We start from the raw sequence: 19610 nt of genomic DNA, 5'->3' as shown, positions 1-19610 counted from the left end.
GTACCCCGCAGCGCAAGGAGCGTCGGGCAATCTGACACCGAAGTGTCCGTCCATACAGAACCGTATGCTCCAAGCATCGCCAACGGGACGGACCGCATATCCGAACGCCAATATGGTTCTTGGTAGTATGGAATGTCGAGAGAAGAACATCAGACGTCAATCACGACATCATCGTCGGACTGTCCTATACTTTGTCGTGAGCACCTACATTCGAAGACGACGCAAACATGAAGTTTCGTGATGGTATGAGCCTCGCAGCCTGTGAAATGTTGCCGCTAATGATCGTACAGGTATGTGGCTGGTCAATGACCAGTTCACAGTTCAGCATGCCGAAGAAGTCTATACTGTCACGCCTCGGGAAGACAACAAGGCGGTCACTTTGTTATGTCCAAGCAGGAAGATCTTCACTAGAGGCGATACCTTGAATCTGAGCACCATCTCCGTCGAGATCGAAGCCCAGTTCGACGGCGTCATCTCTCTCGAAGCGACGCACTTCGCTGGTGCAAGGCGAATGGGACCAGACTTTGACTTGTACCCGGCAGGCAAGCCGGAGTGCAAAGGCGACATCCTGAAGCAAAAGAAAGGGACTACTGTCACTTCAGGGGGACTAAGCGCGACCATTAGCTCTGATGAGCATAACTTCGACATCAAATTCCATGCCACTGACGGATCGAAAACATTGACTTCTCTTCTCCACCGGAGCGTCGGACTAGCGTACTCACCCGCCCTTAGCACGCCCAAGAGTGTGGAGGATCTGGCTGCACATAAACATTACATGTTCACTCAGACCGAGCTTAGTGTCGGCGAGACTATTCACGGACTAGGTGAACGTTTTGGTGCATGGAACAAGATTGGTCAAAATGTTGAAGTTTGGAACGAAGACGGAGGTACGTCTAGCGAGCAAGCTTACAAGAACGTATCGTTCTGGCTCAGCTCAAGGGGCTACGGTGTCTTTATCGACACACCCGATAAGATTGATATGGAGATTGGTAGCGAAAGATGCTCAAGATTGCAGACTACAGTTGAAGGGCAACGCTTGAAATGGTGAGCATCGCGAGTAGCTCGATTGATCTCCTTGCTAACCTCCCAAGGTATCTCATCTATGGACCAAGTCCCAAAGAGGTACTGACCAAGTACTCCATTCTTACTGGCAAGTCGAATAGGGTTCCGGCGTGGTCATACGGCCTCTGGCTCAGCACATCATTTACGACTTCCTACGATGAGCAGACCGTCCGCCACTTCGTTGAAAAGATGTCAGATTCCAAGATACCAGTCGAAGTATTCCATTTCGACTGCTTTTGGCTGCGCGCTTTTCACTGGTGCGACTTTATCTGGGATCCAGAGAGCTTCTCCGACCCTGCTGGTCAGATCAAGCGCATGAAAGATGATGGACTCATCAACAAAGTCAGTGTCTGGACTAATCCTTACATCGGCCAAGCAAGTCCTGTGTTCAAATATGCGGCTGATAGAGGTTACTTGCTCAAGAAGACGAACGGAGATGTGTGGCAGTGGGACCTCTGGCAGACTGGCATGGGTATTGTAGACTTTACAAATCCCGAGGCTTGCGACTGGTTCCGCGAGTGCATGGAGAAGCTCTTCGACGTGGGTGTCAGCTCCATCAAAACGGACTTTGGTGAGCGCATACCAACGAAGAACGTCCAATGGCACGACAAGAGCGTGGATCCAAGCCGCATGCACAACTACTACGCCTTCATCTACAACAAACTTGTCTACGAAGCAGTACAAAAGCGGGAGGGTGAGCACGAAGCCATACTGTTCGCGCGCACAGCATGCGCAGGATCGCAACGCTTTCCACTTCATTGGGGCGGCGACTGCGAGTCAACACCCGCTGCGCTTTCTGAGTCAGTGCGTGGTGGCCTGAGCCTTGGGCTCGCATCCTTCGCGTTCTGGACGAGCGACATTGGTGGCTTTGAAGGCAAACCGCCACCCTGGATCTATAAGCGATGGGTTGCATTTGGACTGCTCAACTCGCATAGCCGACTCCATGGCTCGAACTCATATCGCGTGCCATGGCTAGTCGACGATTCATCGGAAGAGCCCGAAAACTGCACTGAGGTCCTCCGACACTGGGTGCAGCTCAAGCGCAGCCTCATGCCATATCTCTTCGCGCAGGCAGAAGAGAGCGTTGCTAATGGATGGCCTACCAGCGTCCGCGCGACGGCTCTAGAGTTTCCAGATGACCCAACATCCTGGTATGTGGACCGCCAATTCTTTGTTGGCAGTCAGATCCTCGCCGCCCCGGTCTTCGAGGAAGACGGTAGCGTTGATTACTACCTGCCACCAGGTCGTTGGTTCAGCTTCTGGGACGGTAAAGAAATGCAGGGCGGCCGGTGGATCAAAGAGAAGTATAGCTTCCTCCAATTACCGTTGTTTGTTAGGGAAGGCACCGTTCTCGTGCTCGGGCAAGCAGAGGGCGAAGGCGGCTTTGGTTATGACTGGCTCGCTACCGGTGGTGAGGTTAGACTTTATGGTGTGAAGGAAGGTGACAGAGCGACTTTGGTGGATACCAAGGGCGTCCAGAAGGGTGTATTAGAGGTCAGCGCTGATGGTGAGCTCAAAGGTATGGACCTTCTAGGCGGAGAGTGGAAGGTCTCGAAGCTAGGATAGGCTGGCATTCCGGCCATCATGAGGGGTCATGTATCCCGCACTTGTTCACAGCCAGTCTCAACGGCCATGAGCGCAAAGCAGAGCCGCTGCAACGGTCCTACATCAGCGAAGCGAGCTAGTGGGGGCTTCATTCATTGGCGGAAATTCAACATGCCTCCCCGCACGCTACTGTACCCCAACATCCTTCCACTTGTTCCCCGGGTTTTATGGCAGCAAGATCAGCAAATACTTGTCCGCCAGCAGACATGTTCAAAGTCTATGCGGGATCGCACCGTGGAAACTAGGCGCGATCTTCCGGTTGAATGCTTGTTACGCGAGGCTGGCCTGAAGATGTAACATGACCAGCATGCGTCGATGGCGTGGGCACCCAGTTGCCCGGGGCAATATATACCTGCAGCGACAGCGCGTTGAAAAGGACTGTCACCCACAAGTTCCAGTCTTTCGTGCAAGCATCGCTGATCTGATCGGCCAAGGTAGCAACCATGGGTCTCATCTTCAACATTGCCCTTGCCGTCTTCGCTGGCACGGGCAGCTTCCTCTTCGGATATGACTCTGGAGTAATGACCATTGTCATCCAATCACCCAACTTCCTCGCCTTCTTCGACACAGAGAAGACATCGCCGATTATAGGAGCCATCAATGCGACGTTTTCAGGTGGAGCATTTTTCGGTTCGCTGATGTACGTGGATGTCTCTTGTGTAGAGAAGCTGGCATGTACTGACGCATAGTAGGGGAGGGTTCACGATGGATAGGTTCGGTCGCAGGAAGACAATCATGATCGGAGCTTTGATAAACCTGATCGGAGCTATACTCCAATGCGCCGCCCAGGACCTCGCTATGATACTCGTCGGACGAATCTTGGCTGGATGGGCAGTAGGTCTAATGTCCATGTCCGTACCCATCTACCAAACCGAATGCGCCCACCCCAAAACGCGAGGTCAGCACTTCCAAAACAACTCAACCTTCCAATACTAACCAGACCCAGGTCTAATCACCGGTCTCACGCAGCAAATGATCGGCGTGGGTTTCATCGTCTCAACATGGATCGGTTACGGCGCCTCGAAAGTACCCGCAACAAACTCCTTCTCCTGGCGCTTCCCCCTCGCTTTCCAATGCCTACCCTGCTTGATCATCATATGCGGTATGCTGTTCTTCCCAGAATCGCCCCGTTACCTGGTAGAGATCGACCGCGCAGACGAAGCGCTGAAGGTGCTTCGCAAGTTGCACTACAATGGTAGCAACGACGACTGGATCCAAAGCGAGTTCAACGAGATCAAATTGACTATTGATGCGGAGAAAGCGATTACCGCGCCGGGCTGGAAGGTCATGTTTACGGTTCCCGTGTGGCGGAAGAGACTTATGCATGCTACGCTTGTTCAGGTGTTTACGCAGATGACTGGGTACGTTCTCTTGTCGGATTCTCGATCTGGGTTTACTGACATTCTCTCAGTATCAACGTTATCGGTTACTACTCCACCATTCTCTACGAGAACCTCGGTATTGTCGGCGACCGCAACCTGCTCGTTACCAGCATCTACAACATCGTCGGCCCCGTGTTCAACCTCTTCTTCATCGTCTTTCTCCTCGATCGCGTTGGCCGCAAGAAGCCCCTTCTCTTCGGCACCATTGGTATCTCTATCGCCCTCATCTGCGAAGCGATCATCGGATCTCAGGTCGAAGGTGCTACAGGATCCCGAAGAGACTCGCTATCTGCCGCTGGCGTCTTCTTCTTGTTTCTGGTATCTTGCATCTTCTCAATGTCCTTCGGTCCAATTTCTTGGGTATACGCCAGTGAGATTCTCCCGCTGAGTATCCGTGGACGCGGTTCTGCTTTCGCAACTGGTTTTGGTAACTGGCTTGTGGGAACTGTGTGGAGTCAGGTGTCGCCCATCGGGCTGGGTGAGATTACTTACAAGTTTTACTTCATCTTTGTGGCTTTCAATCTCTGTGTCACGTTCCCGACTATCTGGTTCGTGTTCAAGGTACGTGTTTCCCTAGAAAAACTCGACAGGAGAACTCATGCTGATCGAATTTGTAGGAAACGAAGCAGCTCACACTTGAGGAGATTGACCTGCTGTTCGGCGATCGTGCACTTGGCACGCTTCCTGATAACCTGGATGACAAGCAGCGGGTGATAGAACTGGAGAGGATTGATGCTGCGAAGAAGAAGCTCGCCGGCAACCACGTTACGGCTGTGCATTAGATTGAGGCGTGTGGAGAAGTCGGAGTCTCCGGGCTTGCCATGCCGATCGCATGGACGAGCTGCAAATGCTAAATGGGTTGCTTGAGCTTGCCGAATACAAGTATATTATCGTCATCCACCTGTGCTGATTTCCTCAGCCTGCCGTGTAATGTAAAGCTAAAGCCCCCTCATAATGTCGTCAATAGTGACAGGTTTCCGCACCGCGTTCGAGAATCCTTCGTGAAAGGATACCCATATCCTCCCCACATCACCCTGCATCTCCCCACTGTCTTGCTTCCTCTTCGCTTCCTTCCTGCTCTTATCCGTTTCTACAATCACCCTGCCAAAGAAGTCACGTTTCACAGCCTTCTCGCTGGCTTCAGCGACCTTCTCTTCCGTCGTCTTCTCTTCTTTCTTGCTAGCCTCAATCTCGTCTTCGTATTCATCCATACCACCGCGGCGCTTGCGATTGGCATGTTCACGAAGAGCGGATTCTTTGCGCCATTCTTGTTCCAAGACGCTGCGAACTGCGTAGCGCCCTTTGTCGTCTTTCCTGCCGACGAGAGTTTCAAAAGTCGCTAGAACGTCTAATGCGGGCTCCATACGCCAGACGAAGCCAGCATTTCTGTTCGCCACGTCTTCGGTCTCGATTCGCGACTTTTCGAACCGAATGCCAGTGGCTGTCATTGCTTCTACAGCTTTCTTGACGAGTTCTTTCTCTGAAGCTTTGCGGACGGATGCCGTGGCGAAAGACTTTGACCCTGATGCACCGGTGTTTACGAGCACAGGTTTTACGTCAGGTGACAACATACGCAAAACGTATGGTATGAGCTCCATGGCCATCTCCTCTGGACTTCGAAACATACGCGTCAACGGTAGACTAAGACTTGTCTGCAGCGCCATCAACTGACTCCTGCTAGCCTTGGTCTGCTCCAAAGCTGCAAAGCTTGCACCCGGTCCTGAGAAAGGTGCTGGCTGTGCATCTGGGTCTGCTACGGGGTTTGCAGATGATCGGATAGGCGAAGCGAAGAGGTTGTGGAAGGCAAGGACAGAGTTCGACAGATATGGTGCTAATTCCCATTCCTGAGATCCGTGCACAGCCGAGTTGATTGTGTCATGGAAGTACAACCATTCGTATGCAGCAGATGGTTTGCTGAGAAGAGTATCGTCTTGAAACGGCTTCTCGGGATAGGCAGTGAAGCAGTCGGTTCAGTGTTAGCATTTGATGAGGCCGTGATATGAGGTGAGACATACCTGTCACGATGCGATCGCAATCCCCGCTCGTATCGACCATCTCCCTAAGACGATCCATAGCACGACGTTTGCCTGCTTCAGCAACACCAATGACACCACTCTTTGCCCTCGCGGCTGCGGATTTCGCATCGGTCGTTTCAGCTTGCTTCGGGAAGCCAGCACCCTCACGGAATACACGGTCAACAACGTCCTTCGCGCCGCCTCTTCCTAAGCTTCGAGCGGCTCCGCCACCATGTCGCAAGTCGCCAATGAGGTTGTCTTCTATCCACTTCCGCGATAGATGGGGCCTCTCCTTGGACTTCACATCGTGTGATGATCGTAACCGAGCTGCTATCCATTCGGCCACCACCATAACCCCGCGAATGTCTCCTTCGCCAGTGCCACTACCAGTCCCGCCCTCTTTCTTTGTGCTGACACCCCAGGTAGCTTCGCAGAGACGGCGCACACCATCCGAATCGCATTGGATGCCTTCCTTGCCAAAGATCTCCTGCATGCGCGAGACGACCATGTTGAGGGCAGGCTTACGGATATGCACAATCTCAGCCATTGAGGACTGTCGCAGTGGCCGCAGCGAAGGGTGGTAGAGGTCGTTGCAGATAAGGATGAGTGGTCGCAAGAGTCTGAAGTTGTCACCCTTCTTCTTCTTGGTGCCCGCTGTTGACTGCTGCTGACCGATTGCCTTTGTGTTTCGCTCGTCCAGATTTATCAAGTCGATAAGTGCCTTGACGAAGCCACCTTCGCCTGAGCCTCCGCTGCCAACGACACCATCTACTTCATCGACCACAACGCATACTGGCTTTCCAGCTTTTCGCACCTTGCCGTTCACGGTGCTGGTATTGACACCGCGGACGTTCTCAGTTCCCACCATATCTCGAATGCGGCCTTTGACGACAGCCCCGCTACGCTCGTCCGAAGCATTGATCTCCTGCACTTCATAGCCTGCTTGTCGTGCGCAGACATGAGCTAGGGTAGTCTTTCCAAGCCCAGGAGGCCCAGTCAGCAGCAAGATCTTGCGGTGTCTCTGTTCGTCTTCTTGGAACCCGTCCTTTGCTTTCTTGGGCTTCGCTTTGCCCGAACCGGGGAATACAATTGGGTCCCACGCCTTCAGCCACCGCAATACAGATCGATGTGTACGTTCGTCTCCCACTAAGTCTGTGAACTTCTTCGCTCGGTACTTCTCAGTCCACATGAGTGTACGATTGGTCTTTCCATTCTTGGCCACCGGCTGCTCGATCGACGGTTGTGCTGCTAGGTCAAGCTTCTTCAGAGACGCGTTCATGGCCTTCTCCTGATCAAGCGCCTTCGCTTCGTCCATGAGCTGATGAATATTGAGACCATAGTAGCTCGTCCTGGCCTTCCCTTCCACGGGTTCGGATCGTGCTGCAATGATCTCTTCGTACGTCTGGGTCTCGCGTTGGGCTTTCTTGCCTATATGAAAGGCTTTCCCCGACGCATTACGGGCCAGAACGCCTGGTGCGGATTGTGCTGAAGTTGGCTGATGTGATGTGTGCGGCCGCTTTACCGGCGATTGTGATTGTGACTTGAAGCTGTAGTTGTCTAGATCATTTACCGGTATCGATTCGGGGTCTGCAAACTCGTCCTGGCTCGCAGGGGGTGTGTAGTCTGCTAAGCCTTCCGGAACAGCTGGAAGATCTTTGATGCTGCTGACAGCCCTCCGCTTCAACGTGTGTTCCTTCAGGGCCGCAATGTCTTCTTCATCGTCGGAGTCGTCCAGAAAGCCTCCAATCTTGCGTGATGCATTGTTGTTTGGCACATCCTTCAGTGGCTCTCGTGCGTCTTCTGGGCGCTTCCTCTTCTTCGGCGAGGGCGCCTGGGGCATCGACGAGCTCGGAGGATATGCGATGGGTGACGAGATGAGAGGCATTGCGAAAGTCGGAGGCGATGAAGGGAATGTCGTGGTTTCTTTCGAAGGTTCAGTCGGCAAGCGCTTGACTGGTGACTGCTTCTGGCGCTTCGCAGGCGTGTCTGGTGGGATTAGTGCCAGTTAAAGCGCGCGTACACGCTGGAAGTACCAGTTGGTCCTTCTCCTTCACTCCTGAATATGTCGGCTACGTTCCAGGCGCGATGCTGTATGACGATGCCGGCACTATTCTTCTTTGCGGTGTCTTCGGCGATGCAGTCGTGCAATGCGTCTAGTTCGTCGGAATGCGAGGATGGCGCGGGCGCGTTATCGAGGAATTCGAATTCAGAATGTAGTAGCGCAGGGTCAAAAGAGGATGGGATGCCCGGTGAATAGCTACTCATTGGTTCTGGCAGGTGTCATGGTGGGAGTTGGAGGAGACGCGGGTGACGGGGTGGAGATCTAAAGTGCGTGGGACGCGTCGCGTCCACGGGTTCAAGCGCGTTTTGCCGCTAGCCACATTCGCTTTCGTCCCATGTAATCGGTTGACTTGCCCACGATGCTTGACAGTAATTTTGTCACGCAGCCAGACGTTGATCAACCACACCATGCTATCTTACTTGCAGACTTTAAGTATGTCACGAGCTGAATTTGTGGTTCGTTGTTTTTACTGCACTCGTCTTTTCGCATACACTGGGTCCTCATAAGAGCACAAATTTGCCCCTTGCGCGATGTACAACGCTCCACGTCCTTGGCGCTTTCTACGCGTACAAGATACTTTCAAAGTAACCTTGGAAATTTCGTACTCTTCTGTGTTCGCAAGGAGTCAAAATCGGAGTCATACCTCGCCCCACCTTTGTCACCTTGGTGAATGGATCAGCCCGGCTTTCAACTACTCTTTTTCTATTCGACGTTGGAACATGGTCCTACTATGAGGTCAGAACGGGCTGAGATAGACGCACTAGCAGTAATGGTTGTATTAATTCTTCAAATCTACATCAAGCAGCAACTGCAAAAGCTGCTTGGCGCAGCGGAAGCGCGCCGGGCTCATAACCCGGAGGACCTCGGATCGAAACCGAGAGCAGCTACATGTTGTGCATGTTTATTTTATTTTTGCTAGACCTTTGCTCATGTAGTTGATCACCTACATCTCTAGGCCGGGGTTAAGCAACCCCTTTTTGCTACCCCCTTCGTCCATAGTCCCAACATAAACTGCTTTTATCACGGTCATGATAATCATACTTGCGAGATTATAAGCTGTGTCGTATGCCACTACTACGTTCTTTAGCGACCTCACTTTCTTTCAATGCAACACCTACCCTCCTCTGACACGCTTTAGGCATAAGTCACTATCTCAGTCCAGGTAGGACAGGGAACTAGAAAGACAGAAGATCAATGGGACAAATCACTCTTGACTTCTGATTCTGCTCCGACCAACTCTATCAGCACTACATCAAGTCTTGACAGTGGCCCAGGTACAGCCACTATCCTCCTCCCATCCTCTCCAAACCTTCTCACATTGCACTTTCCACTCCTTCTCCCCAAGCTGCCTTTCCACAAACTCGACAAGGCTCATCCGTCTACTCATCCACTCCCAGTATCCCCCTTCGACCCCTTCCTCCCCACCACAAGTCGCCAGCCAGGCTCCAGTCTTTGCGCCCTCATCCGTATCAACCGCGACATACCTTTCCGTCGTTTTGAGAACGGCGAAAAGAGGATTACTGAGCCATGTGTTCCAAGAGACGGCAAATTTGCCGAAGATAGGAGTAGACGTGAACCCGGGACTGAATGCATGTGCCGAGCGTCTGTTATTTGGCGTGAAGTCGAAGCGGCGCTGGAGGAGAGCGGCGAAGAGGACTTGGTGTGCTTTCGAGAGCGCGTATGATTGAAGGGTAGTTGTTCCTATACCAAAATACGCTTTTGTCTTGTGCAGAAGCTTCTGCATAACGCCACCCTCATCACCGGCGGCCTTGGATGCCACGCCTTCCAGATTCGGGCGCATCACTGTCTCTGCGGCGGCGTAGTGTCCAGTACTACTCGTGAAAACGACTCTTGCCTTCTCGCCCAGACATCCTTCGAGCAGATTTGTCATCAAGAAGCTGCCAAGGAAGTTCGTAACAAGAACCACGTCGCGGCCTTTCTCATCCTTAGTCTTCGAGCCTTCAGGCGTCCCCGCTATCCCAGCATTATGGCAAAGCATATCAATCTTCTTGCCCTCCTCTCTCCACCTCTCACAGAACGCACGTACACTCTCTAGATCCCCAACATCGAGTTTCCAGCAAAACACCCTTTTGCTAACCTCGGATCCGAGTTGCGAAACGATGGAAGCCACCGCTGCATCGCCTTTTTCGAGATTGCGGCAGGCGAGATACACAGTTGCGCCTTGTTTTGCGAGCGCAGTTGCGATCGAGAGACCGATGCCGCTGTTCGCACCTGTCACTATCGCAGTTTGGCCTTGTAGATCGCGGTGAGGAGGGCTTTGAGGTGTGTAAAGGCGTGCGAAAATGATTGTAAACATGGCCTTTGCCATGGAGGTGTAGAAGCTGAGGTAGTCGGATAGCGGCGCCATGTTGGAGTTTCACTAATCCAAAACTATCTTTGTGTGTACGGAGGTTTGAGCTGATACGAAAGCGGATCTCAAGAGGTAAATTCTGGCGCATGCTGCCTGCCTTGAGCATTTGAATAGGCGGAGGGCAGCACCGCCAAGGTTAGGTACTCAGGTCATGACGCGTACATTGGCTATCAAGCAGTCGCAACTTCCTGTCTAGATCACGTTGGGAGGTTCTGTACCAAGTACGATGGCTTCGCGTTGGATGGTTGAGTGATGAGATGCATGATATGACGCATTGTGATGGATCGTACGAGTGGAACAAGTGGGGTTGCGTTGCTGAAAGCGGCTAGCTTTGCGCACGCTTCCCGTCGCTGCAAGAAGGCTGACAGCTTGGAAGACGGCTACACCAAAACAGCGAAAAGTCTCGCATCATGAGACTGTCCACAGAGCTTCACGTGCAACGTTGTGCTGCATGCGTAAAGAGTTGGAAAAGCTAGGCTGTACCTTGCTCAGCCGTTGGCCAAGCGTATTGTTTGGTAGGTGCACTGGTTGAAGTCAACTGTGACTGCGTAGAAGCAACAACGCGACGAACTACGGACATTACCCGTTCACAGCTGACGATGTGCTGTCAAAGTATGACGCAGAATCGAACGGCCGTTTTGGCGCAGCGGGATGTGAGGACACCGTTGACGTGTAGTGTTTGCGTCTTGAAGAGGGGTGCATCATAGCTCGCTAATTGAAGATGCGGGAATTGAGGTGTTGAGGATAAGTAAACAAAATCAGAGTGACGTTGCGAGCGAAAAGGACGCGCGATAACACTCCTGAGCTTCAGCTCGCCCTGGTCTCCCACTTCTTCGATACAATTGCTGAAATGACCGAGAGCAAGACCCCAGAAACGCGCTGCCCAGCGCCACAAGCAAATACCACAGAAGCGACGTTGTGCCAAACAAACTCCCCAGCCGCAGTTAGTCCGACGGTTTCCTCCCAAGACCTCGATTCAGAAATATCCAGAGCCGCGCACCAAGTCCAGCTTATCGAGTTTCTCGGTGCGCATCAGCGATCTATCAAATACGCAGCATATGCTGTCGAACAGGCCCTTCGCGGAAAGCAATCGAACCGAATGTGCAGTGAAGATGTTGCTAGGAGATGGCTCTATACTGCCAAGGAAGAGATTGAGAATTGGTCAAAGCAGACGAAGCAGATGGTGGATGAAGTGGAGGAAGCTGGCAGCGTTAGGAGTAGCTAGACCTTGTGGGGATGGGCCAGAAGGCCGTGTGCTACTTCAAGGTGCTCGTTCATGAGTTAAACGCAAAGAGATGTGTAACGAGAGTTGGAGCTGAATGCGTCCGCGCGTGAGGTTTTTGTATCAGAAGACCCCCTCAAAGCCTAGATTTAAGTCCCTTTGACATCTTGATCTAATGTAGCGTCGTATATCAAGGCAGTGAACTGAAGAAGACACAAATTGGTTTGACATTGAAGGTTCATTGTTATTCCACGACCGAGAAGACTGAAACGGGCACCCGTCGTACCAAAGGCGGGCCGAGCTGTTCTACTCACGCCGCCCTACTATTTGTCGAGATGAGCTTGGAACATCTCAGGGTATCGATGACCTGAGACATGTGCCTTGCTAAGAGCTTCGTGAAGCTCTTCAGTCTCGGCTTCGGTAAGCTCTACGTACTTGGTGTTCTCCTGGACACGCTCCACTTTGGTAGAACCAGGAATAGGCAAAACACCCTGCTGCTGTACCCAAGCAATGGCGACTTGGGCGCTGGTGACCCCCTTCTTTTTGGCAACTTTCTCAACAGCACCAGCTAGCTCGACGTTCTTCTCGAAGTTGCCGGGCTGGAAGCGTGGGTAGAAACGGCGGAAGTCGTCCTGAGGGAGATCATCGAGAGTCTTGAACTGTCCGGTGAGCCAGCCGCGGTCGAGGGGACTGTAGCCGACGATGGGGATGCCAAGCTCGCGGCAAGTGTCGACAACGCCTGCCTCCTCTAGAGCACCTTGAGAAAACAGACTCAGTTCAATCTCAACAGCGGCGGGACGATGTACGGCGTGAGCACGGCGGACGGTCTGAGCGTTCACCTCGCTGAGACCATAGGAGCCAATCTTGCCCTTCTCGACCAGCTCAGCAAGCGCCTTGACAGTCTCTTCGATGGGAACGTTGGGATCAACACGGGCCGGCTCGAAGAGATCGATAGACTTGGTACCATCCAGTAAGGTCAGGCACTCGTCAACGGAGGCTCGAATCTGCTCCGGACTAGCGGTCGGTGACTGAGTGGCTCCATCGTAAGCGCCCTTGATGCTGAGCACAACGCGCGATGCATCTTCCGGGTACTTGGTAAAGTAGTGCTTCAGGAGCTGAAGAGAATTCGCATCTGGAGGCCCATAGAAGGTTCCCTACGAGGATGTCAGCCGATATTTGATATCCATGTTTCTGGCGCTGGTCGTACAGCGTTCCAAAAAGTGGCACCGTTCTCCAAAGCGGCCTTCATTGGCTTGATCGCCTCGTCATGAGTAATGCCACCGAAAAGCGTGAGGGCTGTGCAGATGATGTTTAGCAACTGTGACTGCGCATTGCCGTCGTTTGAATGGCAACTCACTCATCAGACCATAGCCGATGGGACCGACAGGCTTCCCAGCGATAGTCTTAGGGGCGGACGAAAAGGACATATTGCTTCCGTGTTGAAGATGAAGGTGAGATGTTTGCGAATTGAGATGAGATCTTTGTGCTAGACCAGTCCAGGGCAATGAGATAGATATATTCATTGTTGCTTCAATACGCGTCAGGCACCTTCTTCACCCGATTAACTCCGACAGGGCGGCCAAGCTGACACTGACTGAATATGCCGCGCCGGACATAAGGTATTACCCGTAATTCCGCACTGTATGTGAGTCTGACTTGCTCAATGACTGTAGTAACATAAGATATCTCGTTCAGCCCCGGCTGCGCTGGCTAACGTCTCGGCCGGTGTTTAATGCCCTCTCCGGGGCTTATTTCGTAACAGCAGCTCAATTCCTATTCTCGGCCGTCATGCTGGACGAACTAGCTAGGTCCTCGCCCAACGTTGACGCGGCAAAAGCTCTAGCAAACCGAATTCTTGACATCTTGCGGGAGCTGATCTTGAGAAGGTGATGAGTGTCTTTATGGTGGAATTCAGTTTGTCTTTCTTCTCTTTGGCTGGAGCGGCTTTTACTGTTCTTCCGGCTTTACTAGTTCCTCTGAAGGGATTGGAGCACTGAACATGGTATTCTAATCATGTGTATGTGTCTCCATATGGACGAGCAGTTGCTACAGCCGAAGCACAACGAGCTTTCAGAAGAGGGGGAAGGCGCCTTTAGCTAAGACTGGGGCCCGGCCATAGACCGGGCGGATCGGTGCGAATGGAGTGACAAAGCGGCTCACGATGGATGAGAACATAATGCGCGTTCGTGGTCGACGGGATGTTGGGCCACGACCTCGGGAATGTATGAAGGCGTGAAGGTGGTGCACGCCGCAGCTGCATCTTTGGGCTTCTGTCGCGGTGGACTGTGCTGGCCAATCAGAGCGACTCTCTCGACGCGACTGCTTACGTCATGATATTTGCGTTAGTGCGATGAGAGAACGCGTCTCGAGCGCTCGTGCTGTCCTAACCTTGGAATGCCTCAGTTGCTTTCCAAGATCCCATATTGCACGATGATGAGGTGCCACACCTTTGATGCTTAGGCTGAAGAGTCGAAAGCAAGTCACAAGCATAAAAATCTTGGCGCATGGCTCTTGCGCAACAGCCTGTTGCTACCTTCCGACGTCCACGAGAAGAGTCCATCGTGACTAGAGCGACGCATGCGCTCCATCATGCTGTCTCCCAGTTTCCTACACGACGCCAACAATGCTATTTACTAGGTGTGTTGCGGCTGTCATCGAAGTCTGACGTTGTTGCCGGATACCCGTCCGATCCGAACTCCCAAACGAACGGCGCCATCAGTGCGGGTCGGTGGGTATCGTCCTGTTTCAGCGCCAGTAACGGAAACGACACGATTGGACGTTCACCTCGAAGGAACCTGACAGCGGAACCCACATCCTGTCAACGCACGACAAGCCTTGGTTCAATTACAGAGTGGAACCTGCGAAATTGGGTGGCAGTCTCGATTTATTAGATGGACTTCCTCCCAGGCCGTTGTGCCATATTGCTGTGTCTGACTACGATATATCTTTCTTCCTTGTTGTTGTTCTTTTTGCTTTGCAGCTGCGCTGCGTCCTCTCATTACAATGCTTTTCAACTTCACCGACAACGCGCTAGCCGCTCGCCACATTCAAAACGATGCCGATGTCGAATATACCATCGACTATTGGGGTTATGCGGTTCGGAACTTCCCGTGCACCAATGATGCCGGGTCGTGCGAGTATCTTGATTCCGTTTACGGCAATCACCAAACCTCGATGATCTTTACCTTCATTTTCTGGGCTGTGCTTGGTGCGATCCTACTTGCGATTCTCATATCTCGACTCGTTCGACCGCGAAGAAAAGATGGTGCAAGACAGAGCCTGTTGTATCGTCTCGTCAGGCTGACATCTTCCACTGTACGACGGCATCTCATGCCTGAATGCTCGAAGGTATTCAGATACACTACGAGGTTGCAAGTCCTGATCCTGGCGCTGCTCTGCGTCTATCTGACAGTCTTTTCGTGAGTCAAAAGAGCCTTACGGTATAACGTAGCTGACGGTCAAAGTTTCACAGGGATCACCTACAAGACGTGGATTACACCAATCAAAGGCACCAACTTACACAACACCCGCAGCGGTATTGGTGGCTTTGCCGATCGCGTTGGTGCTTTCGCCTTTGCCTTGACTCCCCTGACCATCGCTCTGTGTAGCCGCGACTCTATGCTCAGCATGGTGACAGGTATCCCATATCAAAGCTTCAGCTTCTTGCACCGCTGGACAGGCCGCATCATCCTTGTGCAATCTTTCGTACACGCCATCATGTGGACGATCGTCGAAGCAAAGCTTTACCAACCCCAGCCAACAACGTACAGAGAATTCATCAGCCAGAAGTACATGATCTGGGGTTGTATCGCACAAGGCTTCATCACCTTCTTGTTTGTCTTCAGTCTCAGGCCGGTAATCCGCTGGACGGGTTATGAGTTCTTCCGCAAATCGCATCTCATCGTCGCTGGCCTCTACCTGGGAGCCTGCTGGGGCCACTGGGAGAAGCTTTCGTGCTGGATGATTGCATCACTAGCCATCATGGGCTTCGATCTGGTCGCCCGCAGCGTCCGCACTTGGCTCATACACACCGGATACAAGGACGGAAGTCTCGGTCTCGGTTTCCGCTCCATTCCAACAACCATGGAGACGTTCAAGGACCCAACCGGTACCATTATCCGCATGACATTCGCTCACAGCCACAAAGCCTGGGAGATCGGTCAGCACTACTATCTGACCTTCCCTGCGCTCAACATCTGGCAATCGCATCCTTTCACCCCGGCCTCCAATCCTACGAGCTCATCTCCGGTGCAAAGTCACACATACATCATCCGCGCTTGCAAAGGCGAGACTGCCAAGCTCGCTGCTCTTGCTGAACAAGCCGCCATGTGTTACCCGCGTCGCGATGCCTCCACTCCAGTCATAATGATGGGACCTTATGGCAGTGCCATCACAAACGACGAGGTCTCGAACGTCCTCGCTGTTTCCGGTGGTACCGGCATCACCTATACTCTTCCCGTCATCATGCACGCATTGAGCGATGCTTCTCCCGCGCGCAACATCGAACTTATCTGGACAGTAAGGCACCTCGAGAACCTTGCCTGGATCGCACCTGAACTGGCTTATCTGAAGTCACAACTTGACGGTGCCGGTGCAGATCGAGCCTACACCGAAGACAAGCTAGAGAAGGCACCGATCGTGTCAGTGGAGGCGAAGAAGCGCTTCAGAATTCGCATCTTCGTGACTCGACCTGATACGACGAAGTACCAAAAGCCATCTCATCAGCTCCATGATGACAAAGATAAAGACTTCGGTGATGGAGGCTCGTTGTCGCAAACGTCTTCCATTGACTCCATGTCTCTCGACCGCAAAGTTGAGGAGCTCAGCCGCCAATGCCCTAACTTCACCATTACATGGCTGAATAATGCACGACCGGATATTCCCTCCTTGGTCGACACATTCATGACTGAGACGGTCGAGAAGGGTAGGACGCAGGTTATCGGCTCCGGTCCGCCTGAGCTGGGTACTCAGCTCAGGGCTGCCGTTGCGGCGAAGAACGTACCTGGGAACGTTTGGCGAGGTGATGAGGCGAGTGATGTTGAGTGCGTCTGGGACGATCGCATGGGATAGGATGATAGATGGATATTCCTTGATTACTTTCGCTGTAGATATTTGAAGCAAAATGTGCATACAAAGAGACACGCCAGTCTCTCAACTTATTACACTGGGCCTTACTTCTACGCATCCTTATCAACTGTCTGCGCACCACGCCAACCTAGGAAAAAACTGAACAGCCTGGAGCCTACATTGGCGCTGGGTCACCGCCTTTGCAAGGTTTTGGCTTAATGTAGCCTGCAGACCTGTTCAGCTTTTTTCTTGTATGAGGTGGCACGGTCAAGACAGCTCTGCCCTCGGCCTCTCCACTGGCACATCATGCAACTCGCTCATCTGCGCCATATGTCCTCCAGATGCACCGCCATCAGTCTTCAGGGCAGGAACCTTTTCTGCTTCTGCGTGTACAAATTGCGGTTCCGATGCGGCTTTGCTCCGCTTGCGCTTGCGCAGTGTGCAAAACGTTCCAAGCAGGATGAGAGTTATCCCAACGACCCCACATACAGATCCTATCGCTATCTTCGCGCCTATGGGCAGACCAGGATTCGTGCTCTGGGGTGGCGAGGAGGACGCTGTTGCGCTTGGCCTCGTTTCGCTGCTAGTGAGAGCTGGAGTTGAGCTGGTAGCAGCGCTAGAGGTCGATGAGGACGTAAAGAGGGCGGTACTGTATTGCGACCAGACTGTCAGCGAAAGACGTTTCATGGAAGAACCGTAGCGGTAACGGGAAAGGATGTAACTGACCTGCTGATCGTCGAACTCGATGAAGACGACAAGGCTCCCGCATCTTCGATCGCAAATCGCCCGTTGAAGGTGTAGGTGCAGTCGTTCACGCCTGCATCACAGATTGCCATGAAATAGTTGTCTTTTCCTGCAAGCACACCAGATGGTATCCATGTATAACTGCCGTTGTTAGGCGTCTCATCTAGAGCTATCAGCTTTCATCCCAATACTTCTTGCGCCACTGAAGCCTGGAGGTCAGAAGAGTCTTACTTGTTATTAACACCGCGGTTGTATCAGCGAAGCGAAGATCAATCGACACGGGACTTGGAGTGCCATTGGACCATGAAATCAGGTACGGTTCTTCGGCTTCGATGACTTCGCCGGCTGCAGGGCTACTCATGGGATTGTTCCCATCGCCATGAGCGACGCAAAAAACCAACAAAAGAGCGAAGAGCTGTTTGAACAGTATCATGACTGATGAAAAGTTATTGCTGGGGTGGAAAAAGTTTGGTGTGCGCGTCGCGTGCCATGCCCCGGTATGTGTACCTACCCCTAAAGGAACCGCATTGCTGCAACTGGGGAGCTCAAATTGGTGCGGCTGAAGATCGCCTGTGGGGGTGGTATTAGATTTGCTAGGCTGGACCAATACGCAGTAAGATTGTGTAGTGCAAAGGCGCAGTGGCTGTGGTGGTATTCCTAGGCGTTCTTCCTGCTGGCTCGAATTAGTATCGCGCACGGCTCAATACAGTGACCATTGGAAATGAGCGATAGCGAATCTCATATAAATAAGATCTTGATTTTGGTTGCCTCATGTCGGTTATCTGGTACGACAAGCTAGAGAATGGCATTTCGTGGCTGGTTTCAGCCTTGCCGCATGAGTTCAGCTCTCTCTGCGAAGTTACCCGGAAGCCCTCGCTTTCCCATCACCGTTCACATGTAACGAGATTCTCATGCCACAGCTGTTCTATCCATGTTCAACTCTTCTCTTCGCACGGTCTACAGCTTCTTCGTGCTCGGTGAAATAATTGAGTGAGCGTGTGCATCAACAACGCCAGCATACTGACGAACTTGATATGGGAGAAGTCTTCACCAAAGGCATTTCCACAGTCCGACGGACTACAGGCAGAAAGCTGACATCGCTGGCGCAACATGTTTCCCCGCTGTGGATAGCTCCGCTGCCAATGGAGAAGGCTGTTCAGCGCGATGGCCGTACATTGGCGACTCTACCCAGTATGTATAGCCATTATGATTAAGCTTATGCAGGTGTTCGCTGGGATAGGGAGGGCGCGATCGCCAACTTCGAGACGCCGAGAAGTGGTATAGGTAGGTATGCTTGAGGACGGCCGTAATGCGAGGACATATGCTAATGGTGTCGAACTTAATTAACGTTAGTGGTAGACAATAATGAGTTCAATGGGAGACGTACCAGATCAACGCGACGACGGATGATGTGTTAATCGAGCCTTGGAAGCCAGCAGAATTCCACACATCGCCATTCGTGACTACATTGTACAATTTTCGAGCAAGCCTCTATTGTAAATGCAGCTCAGCAGTAGGTAGTAGCAATGCAATGCAATGCCTAGAGGGTTATTTGCGGTATTACGCCCGGCGAACTTGACGACGCAGACGTTCCCAAGAGTCCCAAGGTCTCATTCTTATCAAGTACATGTGTGAACACAGTCTCTCTGGTAGCATCTACTGTGATGCTCTGATTTGATGGGCGAGAACGTAGAGTCGGAGTCTAGCTCAACTGATGCAGTGGGTGGTTGCGCGCGTCCTGGCAGGAGCTCACACGCGTTCACGATACGCGTGGAAAGAGGTCACGGTCAACATGCTCAATGTGGGCGCAACCCAGTATTGGGGTGTTCGGTAGGCAAGGATCAACAGAGTCTCTCATGAAAGAGCTAATAGTGAGCTATGCATTGTACATAGACTCTGGAGAGAAGCCGCAGCTGCAGACCCGGAGTTGGTGTTCGGGGCTTTGACGTTGGCTTGGCGCCGACGCGTGAGCAACACGACTTTGGAAGGTTGTCCACTGCCGCACGCAAGATGCTCAGCAGCGTTATGGCAGCTCGCCAGCAAATTTTGGCATTGGGCATCTGCGATATGCTACGTCTCT

At 52.4% G+C, this 19610-nt stretch overlaps 6 protein-coding genes and 1 non-coding gene across 7 annotated transcripts; 4 read left to right on the top strand and 3 right to left on the bottom strand.

Annotated features, from left to right (window-relative positions):
- Positions 1 to 227: 227 nt before the first annotated feature.
- Positions 228 to 2628, top strand: J4E90_007522 (uncharacterized protein; the record flags this gene model as incomplete). Its single annotated transcript, XM_051437057.1, has 3 exons — positions 228 to 243; positions 291 to 1044; positions 1092 to 2628. The coding sequence occupies 3 exons, from the start codon at positions 228 to 230 to the stop codon at positions 2626 to 2628; spliced, it is 2307 nt and encodes a 768-aa protein (XP_051288803.1).
- Positions 2629 to 3110: 482 nt separating this feature from the next.
- Positions 3111 to 4831, top strand: J4E90_007521 (uncharacterized protein; the record flags this gene model as incomplete). The annotated part of the gene is made up of 5 exons (XM_051437056.1): positions 3111 to 3307; positions 3360 to 3565; positions 3614 to 4028; positions 4079 to 4610; positions 4667 to 4831. 5 exons carry the CDS (start codon positions 3111 to 3113, stop codon positions 4829 to 4831), a joined length of 1515 nt encoding a protein of 504 aa, XP_051288802.1.
- A 156-nt stretch (positions 4832 to 4987) lies between these two features.
- Positions 4988 to 8329, bottom strand: J4E90_007520 (uncharacterized protein; the record flags this gene model as incomplete). Its single annotated transcript, XM_051437055.1, has 3 exons — positions 4988 to 5979; positions 6065 to 8050; positions 8098 to 8329. 3 exons carry the CDS (start codon positions 8327 to 8329, stop codon positions 4988 to 4990), a joined length of 3210 nt encoding a protein of 1069 aa, XP_051288801.1.
- A 612-nt stretch (positions 8330 to 8941) lies between these two features.
- On the top strand, positions 8942 to 9013 carry J4E90_007519. The gene has a single exon. It is a non-coding gene; the product is annotated as a tRNA-Met (tRNA).
- A 365-nt stretch (positions 9014 to 9378) lies between these two features.
- On the bottom strand, positions 9379 to 10494 carry J4E90_007518 (uncharacterized protein; the record flags this gene model as incomplete). Its single annotated transcript, XM_051437054.1, has 1 exon — positions 9379 to 10494. The coding sequence occupies one exon, from the start codon at positions 10492 to 10494 to the stop codon at positions 9379 to 9381; it is 1116 nt and encodes a 371-aa protein (XP_051288800.1).
- A 1548-nt stretch (positions 10495 to 12042) lies between these two features.
- Positions 12043 to 13146, bottom strand: J4E90_007517 (uncharacterized protein; the record flags this gene model as incomplete). The annotated part of the gene is made up of 2 exons (XM_051437053.1): positions 12043 to 12851; positions 13077 to 13146. 2 exons carry the CDS (start codon positions 13144 to 13146, stop codon positions 12043 to 12045), a joined length of 879 nt encoding a protein of 292 aa, XP_051288799.1.
- Positions 13147 to 15049: 1903 nt separating this feature from the next.
- On the top strand, positions 15050 to 16789 carry J4E90_007516 (uncharacterized protein; the record flags this gene model as incomplete). Its single annotated transcript, XM_051437052.1, has 2 exons — positions 15050 to 15138; positions 15184 to 16789. The coding sequence occupies 2 exons, from the start codon at positions 15050 to 15052 to the stop codon at positions 16787 to 16789; spliced, it is 1695 nt and encodes a 564-aa protein (XP_051288798.1).
- Positions 16790 to 19610: the final 2821 nt, after the last annotated feature.

The sequence above is a fragment of the Alternaria incomplexa genome (assembly GCF_024043165.1).
Source record: "Alternaria incomplexa strain BMP 0042 chromosome Unknown scaffold_11, whole genome shotgun sequence".
In the NCBI taxonomy this organism is placed as follows: domain Eukaryota; kingdom Fungi; phylum Ascomycota; class Dothideomycetes; order Pleosporales; family Pleosporaceae; genus Alternaria; species Alternaria incomplexa.
Note: the sequence above shows the minus strand (reverse complement) of the source record. Positions and strands in the feature narration are given on the sequence as shown.